The sequence below is a fragment of the Eleginops maclovinus genome, chromosome 12 (genome assembly GCF_036324505.1).
Source record: "Eleginops maclovinus isolate JMC-PN-2008 ecotype Puerto Natales chromosome 12, JC_Emac_rtc_rv5, whole genome shotgun sequence".
NCBI classification, from domain to species: Eukaryota; Metazoa; Chordata; class Actinopteri; order Perciformes; family Eleginopidae; genus Eleginops; species Eleginops maclovinus.
The window spans coordinates 8,910,272-8,929,242 of NC_086360.1; the positions used below are offsets into that span (position 1 = coordinate 8,910,272).

At 40.0% G+C, this 18,971-nt stretch overlaps 1 protein-coding gene across 2 annotated transcripts in view; it reads right to left on the reverse strand.

The window, feature by feature from the left end:
- Nucleotides 1–320: 320 nt before the first annotated feature.
- Nucleotides 321–18,971, reverse strand: part of srrm4 (serine/arginine repetitive matrix 4) — a 71,289-nt gene continuing 52,638 nt past the window's right edge. Inside the window, exons 11-14 of one of the 2 annotated variants that reach the window (XR_010166918.1) lie at nt 4,825–4,926; nt 4,548–4,703; nt 2,540–3,666; nt 321–1,228 (exon numbers count right to left, since the gene is read on the reverse strand). Coding sequence is in view for 1 of the 2 variants with exons in the window: in XM_063896578.1 (XP_063752648.1) it covers nt 3,396–3,666; nt 4,548–4,703; nt 4,825–4,926 (529 nt within the window). In the remaining variant the exon portion in view is untranslated. Of the gene's footprint in view, nt 3,667–4,547; nt 4,704–4,824; nt 4,927–18,971 lie in introns of both variants that reach the window. The other variant, XM_063896578.1, reaches the window with a different exon arrangement.

An 18,971-nucleotide genomic window follows, 5' to 3' on the forward strand; every position in this document is an offset into this window, starting at 1 on the left:
TGCAAAAAATATCCTCAAGAGAAGTTAAACCGAGTCTTTATATACTGAAAATAAAGATAATTTTACCAATTCATAAGCATATTCTACTCGAGATCAACTCTTTCGACTGTTTTTAAGGGTAAATACTAATGGTTTAGGTTTAGATTAGGTATAAATACTTACTGCTTTGGATATTTCTTGCAGCGCAGTCGCAACAGCTGACCAAAGAGCAGCCGCCCCCTTCTCCAAATTAAGTTACTGTCCACATGTCAGTCATACAGAGTTAGAGTTCCTCCTCTTGGTGACTCACTTACACTTTAATAGAAGATAACGCAGAGCTTCAGGTCAACACACTGATGTCACAGTACGGATAAAACAAAACAGCTAAGAGAAGTTTGTGAAGGAGGCTTGTGTTTACTGCGGCAAATAAGTGTGTCTTTGGAGCATAACACATTTTATTCAGGACATGATTTTATAGAGCTTATTCTAAACACGCAGTGAAAGGGAAAGTAGATTTCCTGGGGACAATTCAATTTCCAGGTGTTATTACAGTGTGGAGTTCCCACTGACACAAGATAAAACGTGACAGAACAACATCATTTTGCAATACGCTCTTTCATAATGGAAAACAAGGGGGTTATGCATAATTCAACACTGAAACACTGGATCACTATTGCTATATGACCTGGTTATTGGGATTTTAAAAATAAAGACATGATCAGAAGGGTCTTCAGCACAGACATATCTAGAGTCCATGGACTGATGCCAGAGGGGAATATAGTCTTCTTTTCCTCGACCACTGCTCAATGCATAATATCTATACCAACACTTTAACATCCAACAAGGTCTGAATAACATTCTGTCAATCAATTAATATATCTTTATACAACGCAGATGCATATTTACACCACAGTAATCACATATACAAAATTATCTTGCACGAGAACCCATTTAAATCTTTACATTGTGAGATAGGGAGAGGGCCGCTGGGGCCTGGGTGCCCATCTAGATAGTTTATCAATGCGTCTGCACAAATCTTCCACCGGCACTTCGTCAACGCTGGTTGACACGAGTCGTCTCCGCTCTATGGTTTATGGATGACTTTTGTGCCAAGTCCCTTCCTCTTCATGTGTTATAATTCCCTCATTCGTCCAATTTAGTTGACATTCAGGGAAATAAGCTGGGAGTATTGAGTGCATAGAGAGCAGTCTGTGAGGCCTGGAGCAGTGACACAGACACAATGATGGATCTGAAATAAGTAAGAATCATGAGTATCTTAATTATATGCAAAGGCAGTTTCAAACTTCCTTTGCAGAATCAAACTCAGTGAAAGCAGCTTCAAAATGTACTTCAAAGAAATACTGTTAAACTTTTCTAAAATAATTTGCTTTCTTGCCGAAAGTTAAATGTAATGTAAATATCAAGTTATGATGAGCAACCAGTTAGCGTAGCTTAGCATAAAGACTGGAAACAATGGAAAAATCTGATTATGACTATGTCACAAGTTAAACAGCTCTACTTTACGAGTTAGGTACCAGTTATACCAATAAGAAGTTAGACGATTCTTGATACCCAATTTGAACCCAAGTGAATTACTGAAATAATATCAAAATATTTGCTATAGCAGATTGAATTATGTAAGCCTAAAATAAGCAGCTCTAGCATGAGAGCTAACAATAGGTTAAACAGGACCCATTTCCCTCTTTAATATCTATTTTGCTTAAAAAACATCTTAAGCAACTGTGATTATTCAAGTTTCAAGCCAAAAAACACATTTTATAATATTACTTTCAAATGCATCATCAAAACATTTGAATTCTTATTTTTATCGAATAGATTTGGCTGTTAGCTCCTTTATTTAAGCCAAGCCAGACAGTGCTGCCCACCAGCTGCTAACAGCTAATAGCTAATTAGCTTAGCCCTCCTCCAGTGCATCCCTGTATAAACACAGCTTGTCAAATTCACACTTAAATTAGTGCTCTTTGGAGGTGCTGTCAGGCAGATCTGGTCTTAGCTGTTTTTCCTCCGGCATTCTTTATGCTAGGCTAAGTTAGCCTGCTGCAGGTTGTAACTTCATACTCAGCAGACTATAGTGAGAGTGGTATTCATTGTTTCGTTACATTTTTGGCAAGAGAGCAAATTCCAGTTTCTACTCATCAATCTTTACAAAACTTGCTTCTACTTTTAGTTGTATATTTGAGTAAGGTGGCAAAATCCAAGAATAATTTAGAACCAACCAACAATAAATTACAGCAGTGTCATAACTACAAATCGACAGTGTTGCATAGAAAGATTTCCCACAACTGGCAGGGACAACAAACCAATAAATATTAAATAAGTAATAAATAAAGGTAAGGCTGCACAATTAAAACAACTTTACCTTCCCTTGTCATATAATTTAAGATTAAAAACAGCGTGGATTATGTGTTTGGTTCCAGTGTTGTAACAAAAAAACTATATTCAAGTAAATTGAGAGTAAATGCCATCATAATTTACGTATTATAGTCAACAGGTTGCAACCAAATGAGGTACAACTTCTCAACAAGTCCAATATATTTACCTTTAAAGTATCCATCTTCTTTTAAAACAAATGCCTCCTCTGTCATTTGAAGAATTGTAAAAAAAAAAATCCCTGTTCCTGTTGCAGCACAATGTTTCAATCGCTCTCTGTGGTATCACATGGACTGACATTTCAATTGTGTTCCACTTGATCAGAGGATAAATTAATTTGACATTTGAGCTGACAGGCAGTTTGCTCGCCGTCAGGCCACCCTCGCCGTGTCATTTTTCACAGGAAACGCGTTTGTTCTCCACCTTTTGAAGTGCAAAGATCAGAGCAAGGAACCTTTCCTTATTTCCGACAACTATTTCTCTGAAACCCTCAGATCAAAAAGCTCAGAAGTTCACTTCTCTGCAAAAATCTTCAACATACAGTATTTTGCCCCCAAATATATGTTTATCAAGTAAATTCAAACCTTCTTGGTACATTCAGGCCTTAATGAGCTCTGTTTAAAAAAAATAAATATTAAGATAAACAATTTAAAAACATATATTTTAAAGAGTAATTCAGTGCTTGAACATTAAAACAAAGAACAACGTTGTGTGCTGACCAACTACATAAACACGGTTTCTGTGTTATGTGTAGTTTCTATTGTAAAGTATCTAAGAGATGAACAGTCCCAAGCCATTGTGAGTGCTAATCCAGGAGGATGCAGTACTGGAACAAAACAAACAGACAAAAAAGACATTCAGTCTCCTTCCTCAGTAGAAGACGCAGTCGGACCCCTGTGGGGACATTTCCAGTCAAGCGTTGAAGCGCAGCACGGAGACGCAGACAGTCAATTAATCCAACCCAGTCGACTCTCTGAAACAGAAACATGACCGGTGCTTTGTTTCCTTAACTTGCTCTTTAAATCTTAATGCCTGGTTTTGTTGCGTTTGTTCAACGAACAGCGACTCCGGCTGCGACTGCGGCTCCCAAAGATGGAGTTCCAGGATGAACTGCGGCTGTAGCTCCTATAAGAGGAGTAACTGTGGCTCCTACTCCTGCTTCTGCTCCGGCTGAGGCTGTGGATTGGGCTGCGGCTGCGGCTGCGGGTGAAGAGGCTGCTCCAGGACGACACGCTGGTGGACCGACTGCTGGAAGAAGGACTGGGACGGAAATAAGGGATGGGCCGCTTCCTGGCACTGTGGAGAGACAAAAAGGGTAAGTGGTGTGAAACGGAGAGAAAGGATTGAAGCAACAATGTGTACATTGTATTACAGTAAATAACATATCAAATAAGCTTTACAGAGCAGTTTGTCTTTTTTTAAAGCAGCAACCTCGAGGTATGACAATGAAGCCAACTGCAGTTCCTAGAATGACCATTTAAAGCTGACTTCAAAAGCGAGTCAACCCCCATGTAAATTGGTACAAAACCTTTTACCAGGAACAAGTGTAACTGAAATTAAAAACCTCCTTTACAGGCATGTCCTGTAGTTAGCAAAACCAAAAAAGTCACCAGATAGATGGCAAAATGCTCGGTTGAGCTGAAGAACTGAAGTCAGGTGACAATTCTTCCCTATGAGCCACCAGTTTTACACCATTTGGCTCATAGGTCATACACAAAGCTTTGAACAATACATGTATAGATTTGTGGAGCAAAAACGGCATAACATCTTTTAGTTGTAACCTCCCTGTCGTGTTTTTGTGCATACTTCGTGGTTTATATCATTTGCTGCAGTGATAGAGGAATATGAAATGAAGTAAAAAGTGAAAGTGTGTGGCAGACCAGATCTGTTAAAAATAAAGGAGTGATTATCACACTTGCTTGTTCTTTTTTTCACTTCTCAGATTGCCTGTGTTTCACCATCTGCTGCTTTAGCACCTGCGGTGGCTTTAGAACTGACACTTATCTCCTCCTCTGGCTAAATGCCATTTCAAGGTACACCGCTCATCAACACGATGAGAAAGATTTCAGGTTAGAGACGTGCGGGGGCGAACGAGGGGACCAGCAATAGATATTTGCTACCTTTAGGCATAACAATGTATATTGTAGCTGTAAATAACCCGACTCGGAAAGCTTTACCTTGTGATCCGGCGTGCTTCCAGATGGCTCGGTGAGTCTCTTCTCCTCTTCTTCATAGGGGAGTAGGATTTGCGCCTTTGTCTCTTCCCACTAACCTTATGTGTATGCTTCACATCTGCATCTCTGGAGCTATGAGTTCTCTTTCTGTCTCGTAATCTAGGAAGCAGACATAACAATGAGAAATATCGATGAACAACAATGTTTATGTATATTTGTTCCTCTAATGTAACTCCCCAATGAGTAGTCATTGGCAGCAGAGAGGTTTTGCAATGTTTACCTGTCAGCACTGTATCTGGAGTGGCTTCCTCTGGAGCTCAGGCTGGCCACGCTGCCTCGCCGCCTCAGATCAGCTGAATGACTCGGTGAGCGTGAGTACGAGCTGGCAAAGAAAATAAGAACAATTATCTCCTGGTATTGAGACAAAGACGCAGTAGTAACTACTCCATAACATTTTCTTTACTCCTGAAATGTCTGCATCAAGCGATATTATTGACAAAAGGCTGAGTCGATGGGGAAAATCATTTTTAGGGTAAAAGACATCACATGATGATGTGGGAGTTGATATTACGCCGTTTGTTTATTTGGCTTTAAAGAATCGCAATGTTCCTGATGGCTTGATAGCACACGCTCATAGTGACAATGCTAGTGACATGTTAGCATGCTAACTTATTAGCACAAACCATAACGCAACATTACCGGTTTTGGCAGGTAAAATAAAGTATTGGAAGAATTCCGTTTTTTTTTTTAAAACATGCCTTCATTGAATAATGATAGTGAATAAAGGCGTAGGAAATGACACGCAGCAAGCAGTCCGGACAGCCAAGGAGTTGACCCCGGGACTCGTTGCTCTGGACAACATGTGGTTTAGCCCCTAACCGCTCCACAATCAGCAAACCTAACGTTTTTTCAGTCTTTAAGAGGAAATCTCAAACCACAAATAGGAACCTTATGGTGTCATTAGCCACTCAATCACCAAAGCCAAGAGTAAATGTCTGTGATACATTTTTTGCCAATGAATCAGGTAGATGTTAGGATGTTTCTAAGGATAAGCAAACACTTTGACCTGCAGGTGGCACTCGGAGCATTTATAGGATTTCCAAAGTCATAAGGGTTTGTTTTCTGGCAACACAGGGACCTGTTAGAAATAATCAATATATTAGAGCGGAACTTTAAAAGATAAATCACTGTTTCTGGACGGATCATATTTGTCCATTTCCGGTAGTATTACAGGATGTTGTTTTTAGCCTCAGATAGCATAAAGCTAATATTGTTTTGTATATATGAGTAGAGGGAGAAGGACCAGTGGAGTTGCATACTAAACACACCGCCTCTACCTCTCACTCATTGATGCTGCAATGATACAGTTGCCTGTTTAATAACTGATAAACCTCCTAAGAATTGCATAATAGAATATCGTAGGTGACAGCTCCAGGACTTCGCTAACAAGATGGCGACGGTGACGTCATAAGAGGACCCGCCCCCGACGACGTCAGCCTATAGAGGAGGATCCAGCCCCCCGCTACCAACCAATGAGAGCACGACAGCGGGGCGCGTCTGATTTTGAAGTTGTTTATTGTATGGTCGGAAAGGGGTGGTTCTATAAAACATGTAAGGATTGTGAAATCGAGCTCTCTTTTTTGTTCCGGACCGCCAGACAGTAACTACTGATGAGCTCCGCTCAGTCAGTGGCCTGTGGACGCGTGTCCCGGGCTATTGAGCCACAGCTGTGAAGCTTTTGTAAAACCTACCGCTGCATCCTTTTATTAAACACTCCTTTTATAATTTTTAAGGGAGTTTTGCTTTCTTTATTTTAAACCGTCTCCTGGGCTTCAAATAAACGAACATTTCTTACAATTGGTGACCCCGACGTGATTTGAAGTGCCAGGACGAGACGGGGATTTCGCGGAATCGGCATAAACTCCAGACACTCGGATTGGATCCATTTAAAAAGGTGAGCAGTGCCTGTTTATTTCAAAATCTGCATAGTTTATATAGCATTTTGAGATGCGAGTGTCTGGAGGTGAGTCGTTAATCATGAACTGGCTATTTAAAGTTAAGAACTGAATATATTGAAATTAACCGGGGTGCGGTCCTGGGTTTTCCAAAGCTTTTTGTTTGTTTGTTTTGTTTGTCTGTGTTTGTCCTTTTTACGCCGGAATTAGAATGAGATTTAGGTAAAATTAATACGTAAATATCGATTAAAGTTCGGTAACGTAGTGCTAATTAAAATTGGCAGCGTAGATTCAGATTAAGGTTCTGGAGCGTATTTCGGCATTGATAGTATAATTTTGTGATAAAGTAAGTTTAAAAAAGTCCTAATAGGTTAAGGCCTAATCGAGTGATTAGTGAGTGGGTCAGTAAATGTAATCTTTGCGACAGAATTTACGTTGAGAATTGTGACGACATTCCAATAGTCTCTGATTAGCGTGTTGCGTTATTGAACCGTCATAGTTGGCAAATAGTGTTAATATTAAAAGGAAGACCTCTTTTGTCTGAGAGGCGTAGCTTGGGGTTAAATTCCTGAGACTACTGCTTGTTGAAGGGAAGAAAGCATGGTGAGAGCACAGGTTGGAGTCCTGACGTCATTACTGATTCTGGAACTTAACAAAGCATAGTTCATAGATTTAGAAAAGATTTGTTTTATGGTACCAACTACAACGAGAAGAGCTGAGGTTTGAAGTCCCTTCTCTATCTGCGATTGTTTTGAAGAGTACTTAAATTGTTAGGGCATGGAGAATTTCTAAATTATTAGTGTAGGGTTAAGTGTTATGTGTAATCGTAATCAGAGAGGGTTTTTTTTAAAGAACCAAGCAGTGTTGGGCCTTTTTGAACTGTGCTGTTTTGCTTGAAACCATCTGGAAACGGGTTCTCTATTCCCCTCCCCCCAAAGCCCCTTTGCTTTAAAAAGGAACCTAGTTAGCGTGTCTTTTAAAGCATCACCTTTAAAACAGAAAACTTAAAGGGGAAGTTGGTCGAAAAGGCTAAACCAGTCAGGAAAAACCAATAAAGACGGGGCAGAAAAAAAAAAACAGCCCCCCCAAACGGGGGTTTTAATATATATCCAGTATTTTTTTCCGGGAAACAAAAAGCAACCCCCTGGTGGGGGTTTTGAAAAAAGGGTCTTTTGGGGTCCAAATGGAAATAAAGAAAACCTTGCAAGAGAACGCACAAACCACCCGGGGCAAATGGGGTTTAAATTTGTTCCAACTACCACCCCAACCCCCGCAGATTTTGCAAATAATGTTCTCGGGTTAAAAAGGTAGTGTTTTAAATTTTTTTTTGGGTGGATCCGGTATGTTTTGGACCTTTTGGTTAATTCACAAAGATGAAAGAACCAAAAGGGGAAATGAGAAATAATAAAAATAGAGCTAAGGCTGATTTTTATCTTCAATCCAACACCATTTTTTTTCCCATATGGGAGTTACATTTTGGGGACAGATACATTAAAATTTAAAGAATAAATAAAAACAGGAAACCCACAAAGGGGCAAAACACAATTACACTTTAAAAAAGTAAATTTCCCTCTCCCAAACCCAAGAAGCAGATGGGGGGGGTAGGAAAAAGGGAAGAAAGGTTACAAATCACAGAAGAGAGGTAACTCCTGTTTAAGACTGAAAACAGAAGGGGGGTGAACCCTGTGTTAAAACAAAAACCCCCAAAAAAGGTTTTAAAGCCTGTTTGAGTAAGAAAAGGGGAAATTAAGACCATTAAGGGGGGTGAGGCGCCCACCCAAATCTTCTTGTAAGCCCCAAATGTGTTATCAGGGTAAATTAACTTTGATTTTTTTTCCCTCACACAGAGAGGGAACCCAGAGTCATCTGCTGAAAGGGCAGTAGAAAGAGGGGAAAAACCCTTTTAACAGAAGGGGAGTTACTTATAAAAAGTGTTGTTAAAAGAATTTAGGGATTAAAAATATAGAAAAAAATTTTAAAACCTAAAAATTATGAAAATAAAAACGGGATTGAATCGTGACTACCCCCCCCCCCTTTTGAATCATTTTCCCATCTTAGTGATCTGTGAATATGCCCTGCGGGGTTTTGTACAGGCTAAGTTAAAGGGTTTTTTAACTTTTTGAAAAACCCTTTGGGAAAAGTTTTTTTTTGTAAAAGAAAAACAGGGGCCGTAAAAAATTAAAAAAATGTGGGGGAATAGGGGTTTTCGGATGTGAATTTTTAAAATTAAATGGAAAAATATTTTCCTAAAGGAGTTAATCAAATGTTTTTTGAAGATGTTATTATTAGAAAATTAACTTGATATTACAGTAGAGGGCTTTTTAATACCCCAAGACTAAAACAAAAGCTTATTTAAAAAATTTGAAAATTAAGGGGAAACTTTTTTTAACCATGTTTTGAGATTTCAAAATTTTAAAAAGAAAGCTGCCACCTGGATTTGCACCTTTCCTGCAATCGTGACGGGCCCCCATGTCCTCCTGAAATAATGCGAAAAAAACCACCCCCACGGAATTTCCTTACAAAACCCAAAAAAAGGAAGGAAAAAAGCGGGGCTTTGTCAAAAATTTGGCTTTCCGCCCTGCTTCCCCAAACCCGGGTCACAAAAAACATCATCAGGGCGGATTGAAGAGACCCACCCCACACCATTTCCCTCTGAAAAGAGCACAGAGGTCCAGAGAAACCCGGGGGTTATTCGGGAGCACAGATTCTGATGGAAAAAATAAACCCACTTTAAAACGGGGTTTTTCCGTCCCCATGAAAGACATCAAGAAAAACGGTAATCGAGCAGACCCATGCTAAAATGAAAATCCGCACAAGGAGAGAAGTTTAGTGGAATGCGGGTTTCAAAAAGCCCAAAGACGGGTTCAAAAACCAATAAACAAGGGGCAAAAAGGGTCAATCTGCAGAATCTAAAGGGGGTTTCCAATAAAGCCAAGAGAAAGGGGTTTGGCGGGAAGGGGATTTTCGAAGGGGTTTAATTTGTGTAAAAAACATTCACTCACAAAAAACACATAAGGGGAACACTTTTAAAAAATTTTTGAATTTTTTTGGGTAAATTTAAGATCAAATACCCGAATTTTTTTATTACATAAAAAATTTTTTTAAAATTGGTAAATGATATTTGAAAAGGGGAAGTTTTTAAGTAAAGGAGTAAATAAATTTGTAACATTATTATAGGGGGAAATTATAGAGATAAGCAAGATCCACTACACTTTTGGTAGAACCTGTTCAGGAGTCAGGAGAACAGAGTAGGAACATTTAATCATGTTAACCTATTAATATTTCAGAGCCTATATCGAGGTGTGACTTTGGTAAAATTAAATTGTGGGAGTTTTGATCTACAAAGGGAGAGATTTAGTACACACTTGATCTCAGATATGATACTTAAATGAAACAAACTCGTTATAGTGATAACTCCAACATTAGATACCAGACCATGTCCAATATAATTGACCACGTGAATGGAAACCATTAGTAAAGTCATTCCTACTTTAAACATTCTTATGGATTAAAGGTGTAATTGTAACATGTCAAAGCTCTCATAGTTCCACACATTACTTTCCTGATTAAAAACTTGAAATATTTTTCAAGAAGACTGAAATTGATAATAAATAATGGGAGTATATTAAGAGAATCGAGCAGAGTCATACAGATCCTAATAATGTTTTGATTTAAGATAGTGGGTATGTGAAGAGTATTGGAAATAAGATCTATTCGAGATTTTTGTATGAATTCGGTGGTGATAAAGATCCAGTAGTTTAAAAAAAAGAAGTGATGGCTTAACAATTACTTAACTTAACATGAGGGAAGCAGTTTTTGTTAATGTAATCTAAGTAAAGTATATTGAAGTAAGTTGTTGTTGTTCTTTAGAAGGTTTCACACAAGCTGCGACACCAGATGTGTGCAATATCTCAACAGTTTTTGACATTATATATTGTGGTAATAAAGCTGTCGCTTTAGGAGGTCAAAAAAGCAGTGACCTACACATCTGGCAATATGTTCATTTGACAGGTTAATGTGAGTAGATTGGAATGTGCATACGTCCGGGACGTCTCTACATAACCACGGCGCTGTCCTAATAGAATGATAAGACATATTTTAAAAACAGTACTAATTAAAAGGAAACTTATAAGTGTTTTTGTAAATGAAGAGTATGACGGAATAATTAAAGACTCTGCAGAGCATGACGTGACCAGAAGACTGAGACCGAGTGACCTTTGACCGGGACTGACTGTTGTTTTACAACAGCACTGTTGATGACTGACTCTGGGTTGACCCTGACCAGACCCGACTGTGAGTGAGAATGAATGTTTGCATCTGATCAATGCAATTGCATGAGTTTAGAGAGGAACAGAGACTAACTGAGCATGTTCTGAACTAACACAAACTAAATCCAGAGATTTTGTTTCTTTCAGGACTGATGGATGGTGAGAGACACTCTTTAACGGGAGAGTTTGATGTTTGAACAATAATGATTTGATGTGTCTTTGAATTTTTGCTTAACTAAAGTTCTTTTTCTCAACCGGGTTTTTGTTACACCTCTTTGTTAAGATGGTGTAAAAGGGGGAGTGGCAACATGTTTGCTCAACAGCATGATTGTTTAAATTACAATTCCATGATTAACAAATACAATTCCAGAGTGGAACCTATGAAAGAAGTTCACCTTGTGATAATGATATTGAATTTGTAAATGGTTTTTAACAGATATGTTACCTGGGGATAGTAGAAGTATGGAGATAACAAGAATATTTAAAGTTAAGCTAAACATATGATGTGATGAAATGGGAACCAAGTTAGTCAGCGCCCTTTCTCTAGTAGAGATTGAGAAGTATCAATGGTTCAGAGGTTTTGTTTTGTAATATGCACAGCAGATACAGCATATAGGTTGTCAATGTAAATCTTATATCCAGGCTCCTCCAACTACTCGATATACATGGTCCAGGTAAGATGAATAAAATAGTGGAACAAAGGGTAAGGCTCAACTACAGACAGTTGGAGATTATGAGTATAAGGAGGGTGATAAACACAACAATAATTTCACAGATGTAATCTAAGTTCCTAGGAAAAATGTGATATTTTGTTGGAATTCTGATTTCATGTCCCAGCTCTCTAACTTCTAAACACTAACAGGTAGAAGCAGTTTGTCTGGTGCCTAAGGAGGGATTTCTGCACACGATTCAGGCAGAGATCGACATGGAGTTTGGCACAGGAGAAAGCTGATACATCTAAAGAGGTTAAGTGATTGGCAGGAACGGGAAGCCGTGGGTAATTGATTCTGATACAGAAGTATATTTCATCCACACCTTTTCAGGAACAACAGCCAGGAAATACATTCATTCTGGCTGCATCATGGTTTTACTGGTCTTATTCTATCTACACATTCAGTGTATCCTTCTCCAGAAATGAGAGGAGTTGACATATTGCATTTTGACTTGAAATGGGGATTTTAAATGTAGGAATAATTTAGATACTTATTGGAAATTCAAAGCTAATTGCAATATGTAACATAATTTACCGAAGGAAGTTGGGTATTTCATTTTGTTTGTAATTATGGCACAAGCCAATAACGTTTTGAAGTCACGTTAGACCATAAGGAATTTCCAATGGACGGGAACAAATGTTGCACAACAGATAATACCAGATGAGCATAACTTTCATAATTTACTTATTTTGTGTTTTGAAACAGATAAGAAACATACAGGTTGTTTCAACGAAATACAGGATGGTTTGAATGAGTGGTCGAATTATTTTTGATTATGTGACTGGTTGGGATAAAAATAACAGAAAGCTTGCAGTTACAAAGTTGGGTAAAATGAAGTGTTATCCCCCGAGAGACATGAAATAGGAGGAAAGGTAAATGACAGAGTGTGTTTGGTACGGTGAAAGCATGAAATGGTATTGGATGATCTATTCAAAGCAAGGGGAGAAACAACTTCATTTCATTTACTATTAGGGGTTGAGGTTCCTGGAAAAGTTCCTATGTGCTCGGTTTTGATAGAAATAGCTGAACCCCAAGCGGAGATAGTCCCTGAAACGGCAGATTCGAATTCTTCCCTGAATGCAGTCCCTCATATAGGAACAGCGCAGGCTTATATACTGGATAATAATAGACTGGTGACATATTTGAGTACATCGACTGTGCAGAAGGTTATAGCGGTGGAAATATGGTATGAAGGCACTAATGCATGGTTAAGATTGGGTTGTGTATGCGGTAGAACAAAGCAGGCTCTACTGATCTTGCATTGATGAGGCAGTATGGGAACGTTACGATGGTGAAATTCCACAACAGCAGTAACCAGCCAGGTCCTTCTTCAGGAATTGCTGTAGCTGACGTACAATACCCCAGGGCAGATGTTTGGTGGTACAGTGGTTCTAAAATTTTGTGTCCAGGCATTCCACATGACTGGCCTGGAACATTTGCACTGGTGTAGTTGGTGAGAGGGAGTTTAAAGCTAGAAACCAGATAACTGCAGGATTCGAATCAATATTTCTTTGGCCTACAATCAACAAGAATGTAGATTGGATCAACTATATTACTACAACCAGCAGAGATTCATAAATTACACCCATGATGCAGTAAGGGGACTGCACGTACAGTTGGATGGAACCAGTCTGATGGCCTGGCAAATAGGGTGGCCTTAGATATGTTTTTGTCTAATAAAGGGGGTGTTTGCAGACTAATTGGAATCTTGTGCTGTGTTTTCATCCCAAATAACCCTTCCCCAGATGGATCAGTAACCAGAGCGTTAGAAGGACTTACCGCCCTGATCATCGAGCTAGCAGACTATAGTGGAGTAGAGGACCCCTTGTAGGAACGTTAGAAAGAATGTTCAGTAAATATTAGACTCCGATATGAATCAATGTTATTCAATGCAGGAATGGATACAATCTTGGTACTATGTGGATGTTGTTACATACTATGTATTCGCACTTTAGCGGACCAATTGATCACCACGGTCCTCTCTAGTGAGCAAAAATAAAGGTCAATTTCTCTTGAGAAAACAGTTACATTTGTTAATTGAAAAACAGGATGATCCTATCCCTTATTCAGACCATGAGCAAGATGAGTTCGTCTGAAGGAAGTGTCTTATAAGTTCTTATTACTGTATACATGAAATGCTCTATAAACTACTCCTAGGATGTGATTAATCACTTATTACAACTTGGTATTATATAGTAGAGTTGATTGTTGTTATGATTTACACACAGTTCATTTATTTTTTATATATATAGGATCATATTGAATAAGTGCATTTACACTGGACTAGAATCGAAAATGATCTGTTTACCTCATCACAAGATATGAAAGGAGGGAATTGAAGAGTTTACGCATTTAGGAAATTGCTGCTATTGTTCTAGGTGCCATTCCAGGATTTCAGCCACAAGTATTCAATAATAAAAGATTGTATGATCATGTATAACTTTTAACTATACAATTCTGTATTATGCAATATTCAAATGGAGAACATATTGATTATATTATAGTTTACACACCGTTTGAAAGGGTGTGTAAGGAGGGATTGTTAGAAATAATCAATATATTAGAGCGGAACTTTAAAAGATAAATCACTGTTTCTGGACGATCATATTTGTCCATTTCCGGTAGTATTACAGGATGTTGTTTTTAGCCTCAGATAGCATAAAGCTAATATTGTTTTGTATATATGAGTAGAGGGAGAAGGACCAGTGGAGTTGCATACTAAACACACCGCCTCTACCTCTCACTCATTGATGCTGCAATGATACAGTTGCCTGTTTAATAACTGATAAACCTCCTAAGAATTGCATAATAGAATATCGTAGGTGACAGCTCCAGGACTTCGCTAACAAGATGGCGACGGTGACGTCATAAGAGGACCCGCCCCCGACGACGTCAGCCTATAGAGGAGGATCCAGCCCCCCGCTACCAACCAATGAGAGCACGACAGCGGGGCGCGTCTGATTTTGAAGTTGCAGAGCTGCCAACATTGTGTTTTAGAAAATAGTAGCAAGCCGAGCGGAGCGAGGCAAAAATTTTTTCAAAGCCGGGGGTCCGAGGTCCGCCGAAGCCCCCTGAATGCCCCCTTATTTCATTTTTACTTTACTTATTTCTATTTATCTTTTGTATTCAACTGTTATTATTTTACTGTAAATTGTATGTATATATAGTTCCCTATTCCTTTTCCTATCACCCTGCTGCTATAACATGTGCAATTCCCTTACAGGATTAATAAAAGTTATCTTATCTTATCAGAAGCCAGAGACTTTACATGCTCTGAGATGCAATCTAGGTCATATTAGGACATGTTTTTCGTGTATAATTTCTCCTTTTCCCTGTACTGTTGCACAGAATTAAACACCAACATACACAAAAAAATATTTTTATTAACCGAACAGAATTCATCATGAAACAATACTGAACAATAACACATGAAAAAACCTTTACACAGCCTTTTTTTAGAACAGAGTTCAACTCAAGGGAACCTTTGGCTGTGACATGACCATCTCATCAACCACTCACTTTAGATGGTCATAGGTTGCTGACTTGGCCTTGGCAAGAGTTGTCTTGGAGTACGCCTGCTTGTAGCAGACAGACCCCTTTGCCACCATGAATTGTTTGTGGGTAATGAGGTTACTCAGGGTCTCCATTCCCATACTAGGTCTGAACTCCGTTCTGTTTTTTGTGACAAGACTGAAGATGCGTTCGCAGTCTGCATTGGAATGGAAGATGCAGAGGATAGCCAGCATTACCTTGCAGAGTAAAGGGTACTTGAGATGGCCATTTCCATCCTTCAGCTGACTCATCAGGTGCCACTGTGTGTCTGGTCTGTCACAGCTGGTGATGCTTTCTGGCAGAGCATCGGTTTGGTAGGTCATGAATTGACCCTCAAGCTTGTCCATCTCCTCAGCACTCATCTTCAAGCAGGGGAATCTGCCTGTGAAGTACCTCACAGAATTGAAGTCTGCGCTGTCCCGTGCAGACATGTCAGCCACAGAAGCATTCCTTATCACTGGGTCATCATAGGGAAACTTCTTCACCATGTACTCAACAGCCTTCATGTAGAATGCCCGCACAGCGCTGAAGACCTGGGCAAGCTGCAGCTCCTCAAGCTCAGGGTGATCTCTTATGAAGTCTCTGGTGTTTTGCCCAATGAACAAGGTCTCATTGCTCTTCTGGTTGCTTGGTTCCCTGAATGGTACCTGGTGAACCTTAGCAGCTGCATTGATCACCTGAGGCTTCACAAATCGGTTCAAGAGATTCTTCAGCTGTGTGGTCAAAGTCCTGTGTAGTATTTGTATGCAGGGTTTGTCTAGCTGCAGCAGAGTGTTGGCCTCATCAAATATCGGCAGGACCGCACTTAGAAAGTAGCAGTAAAGATGGAATGTTGGGTCCTGCAGATGTTGACATGCCCTCTGCACTCTCTGTTGTGCCCCTGTCTTGGGCTGAGTGGTTCCAGTGCTAGATGTATTGGGCTGAGTGGGTGCAGTGCTAGATGTCTTGGGCTGAGTGGGTGCAGTGCTAGATGTTTTGGGCTGAGTGGGTGTAGTGGTAGATGTCTTGGGCTGAGTGTGTGCAGTGCTAGATGTCTTGGGCTGAGTGGGTGCAGTGCTAGATGTCTTGGGCCGAGTGGGTGCAGCGCTAGATGTGTTGGGCTTTGCCGTTGCAGTCTTGGGCTGTGTGGTTGCAGCTGCTGGTGTTTTCTTTCCCTGACAGAATTTGGCTAGGTTTTGTTGGCGAAAGAGATAGCCTGCCAAATCAAACTGAGAATTGTCCTTGCTGCCGCTACTGTGGGTTGATGTGTCCTTGCTAACACTGTGGGTGGACTTGTCCTTGCTGCTGCTCTGCGTGGTCTTGTCCTTGCTGCTGCTCTGCGTGGTCTTGTCCTTGCTGCTGCTCTGCGTGGTCTTGTCCTTGCTGCTGTGCCCAGACTGTTCTGACTCAAAGTATTGCAGCAATGCAGGCCACTGCTGCAACAACCTGGCGATGCATTTATCTAAAGAGAGCCACCTCGTACTTACATGTTTAACAATCTTTCTCATTTCCACTCCACACAGATCCTGAAATTTTCTTCAGTCCCTGTTTCCTCTTGCTGGATTTGTCTAGGTAGAAGTATATGTCCACCAGCAGCTCTTCAATGGACACTGGAAGCTGAGCAGCAGCTTTTTCTGCAGCTAGATGAATTAGATGGCACGGGCATCCCAGCACATATACTGCACTGTTTTTTTTGTTGATGTAGCCTGCCGTGCCAGCTTTGAGTCCCTGCATCACCATGGCATTATCTGCCCCAAAACTCATGCAGTTGTCCCAGGATATGCTACGTTTCTCAAGTTCATTGTCAATGAGTTTGAATATGTTCTGCCCAGTAGATGCCTCATGACACTCTGGCAAAGATAGGAGTACTGTCAGAACACGCCCAAGTCCTCGATCAAAGTACTTCACAACAAGAGGATACAGCTTACAGTCTCCATAGTCAGTGCTCCCATCCGTGGCTAGGGAGTATGGAGCTGTCCTCATTGCCTCCGTGATCACAGACGCATCCTCCTTGGCAAGAGCTCCAACAATGGCGCTGCTCTTTGTGCGACCAGACCCATACTTTCCTGCAATTGCAATCACAAAAATATTGCATTGTATTATCATGATTATACTCTAGATTACACAGAATTGCAGAATTACAATCATGATATTAATCCTCTGTAGAGTAAGTTGGCCTAGGCTATTTTTTTTTCACCTTTACATAAAATGAAAAATGTTTATTAGAATGATACAGTATCAGTAGGCTATAAATTAGCAATGATTAATTTGCAAGATTTAAATCAGATTATCAACCAGGGCAGTACTGTAACTGTTTTATATAGTCTGTACAGATTGTAGAGTGTATTGTGACAGTATACAGATATAAATCTATGCCTATGAATGCTTGAGATGATTGAGGCTATTTGTCATTTGAGCCTTACCAGCGATTTTCGAGTCCGGAAACATCTTTTTCACCAGTGGCCCGATGTGGTCGGCCACCGCGATCGGGATGTTGTGTTCCACCAGAAAGTCCACAGCGAGCACTTCGGCATTTATGACACTGGTGTCACTGTCAACCGTAAAGAAGCCCGCGATGGGCCTTGTAGCTTCCACTGCCGCCTTGTATGACGTGTGTTTAGCAGTCCTGATGTGCTTTTCAACGTCGTGTCGGCCCCCATGCCTCACGCTAAAATCTGTCTTACACAACATACAGTAAGCGTGGAAGTCGTCCAGCTTCGACCGGGTGATGGTCGGCCATTCTGCGTTATATTCTAGCTTGAAGCGCTGTTCAGAAATTCGCCGCTTTTTCAGCGGAGGACAAGTACGTTCACCATCCATTTTTGATAGACTTCAACTGACAGCTTGCTCCGCGATTTCGCGGGCATAGTGTATTCACGAATTATCATTGGTCCATTAGAAATTAAGATAATAAAAACACAACACATATGTTAAATTATATAATGAAAAAAACCCAGATATTAATATGTTGTAGTGACTGTAATACACATAATTCACCTCCTTCTAAAGTGTGGTTCTACACACTGTTGTTTCATGCCTGTAAGTATGACCGTTGGTTTATGCTTGAAAGTACAACTGTAAAAAGGGATCGTGGTCCCTTTAATTAATCTGTGTTTACGATGACGTGGAGCCCCATGCTTGTTGGTCAGGACAGCGCCATCTTGTTTTGTTAACTTTGACTGTGATTAAACGAGACACGCATTCGTGTGCTGAACTGTAATGAACGTCTCCTGCGTTTCATTACGATCTCCACAATGTTCTACTTATCTGTGCTATAAATGTAATTTTTGTATGATTCCAATGATCTTAAATAATTTTATAACCAAAATAGCTGAATTTGCTCGTGACCTGAGCAGAGGAGACAAGCGGGGTAAGGCAAAGAGCGGCGCCTCACGTCAGATTGAGCAATCCCTCACAAAGCGGAGCTAGTGAGAAATTAGCACCTCCTGTATAATGCCTCCCTGCTCTGTAACAAAGATGCTTGATGGATTTTACCCCGATATATATATGTAACAGTATGTAACCATAATGATTTACCCTGATGAATCTGCCACAAAATACAACAATGCAAATGCAGACGAATGGAAAGCCACCAGTACGTTTAATTATTAGCCAAGATTACATTGATATCCGAGTGTTTCCGAGGGGATTGTTTAATGTCTGTCATCCATTTAACATCATACAACGTCGTTGTGATCACTTTGAACCCAACGATCTTTTTTTTTAATGTATTGGTGAGCTGAGTTTGAGAAATTAAACTGTGCAGCTAAAGTTGTGTTTTTTGGTTGCTATAGTTATCTAGTTGCTATGCTAGCTAGCTCAAGAGACTTAAATAACCTAAACAATTTAAATGGAAGCGTTCAATTCGCATGTAATGATAGCTAGTTATCGAGCTGATGTTATAGTTTCCCCGATTTAACTCATTGTATTTCAATGGGTAAAGGTAAAAATCCTCAGGGT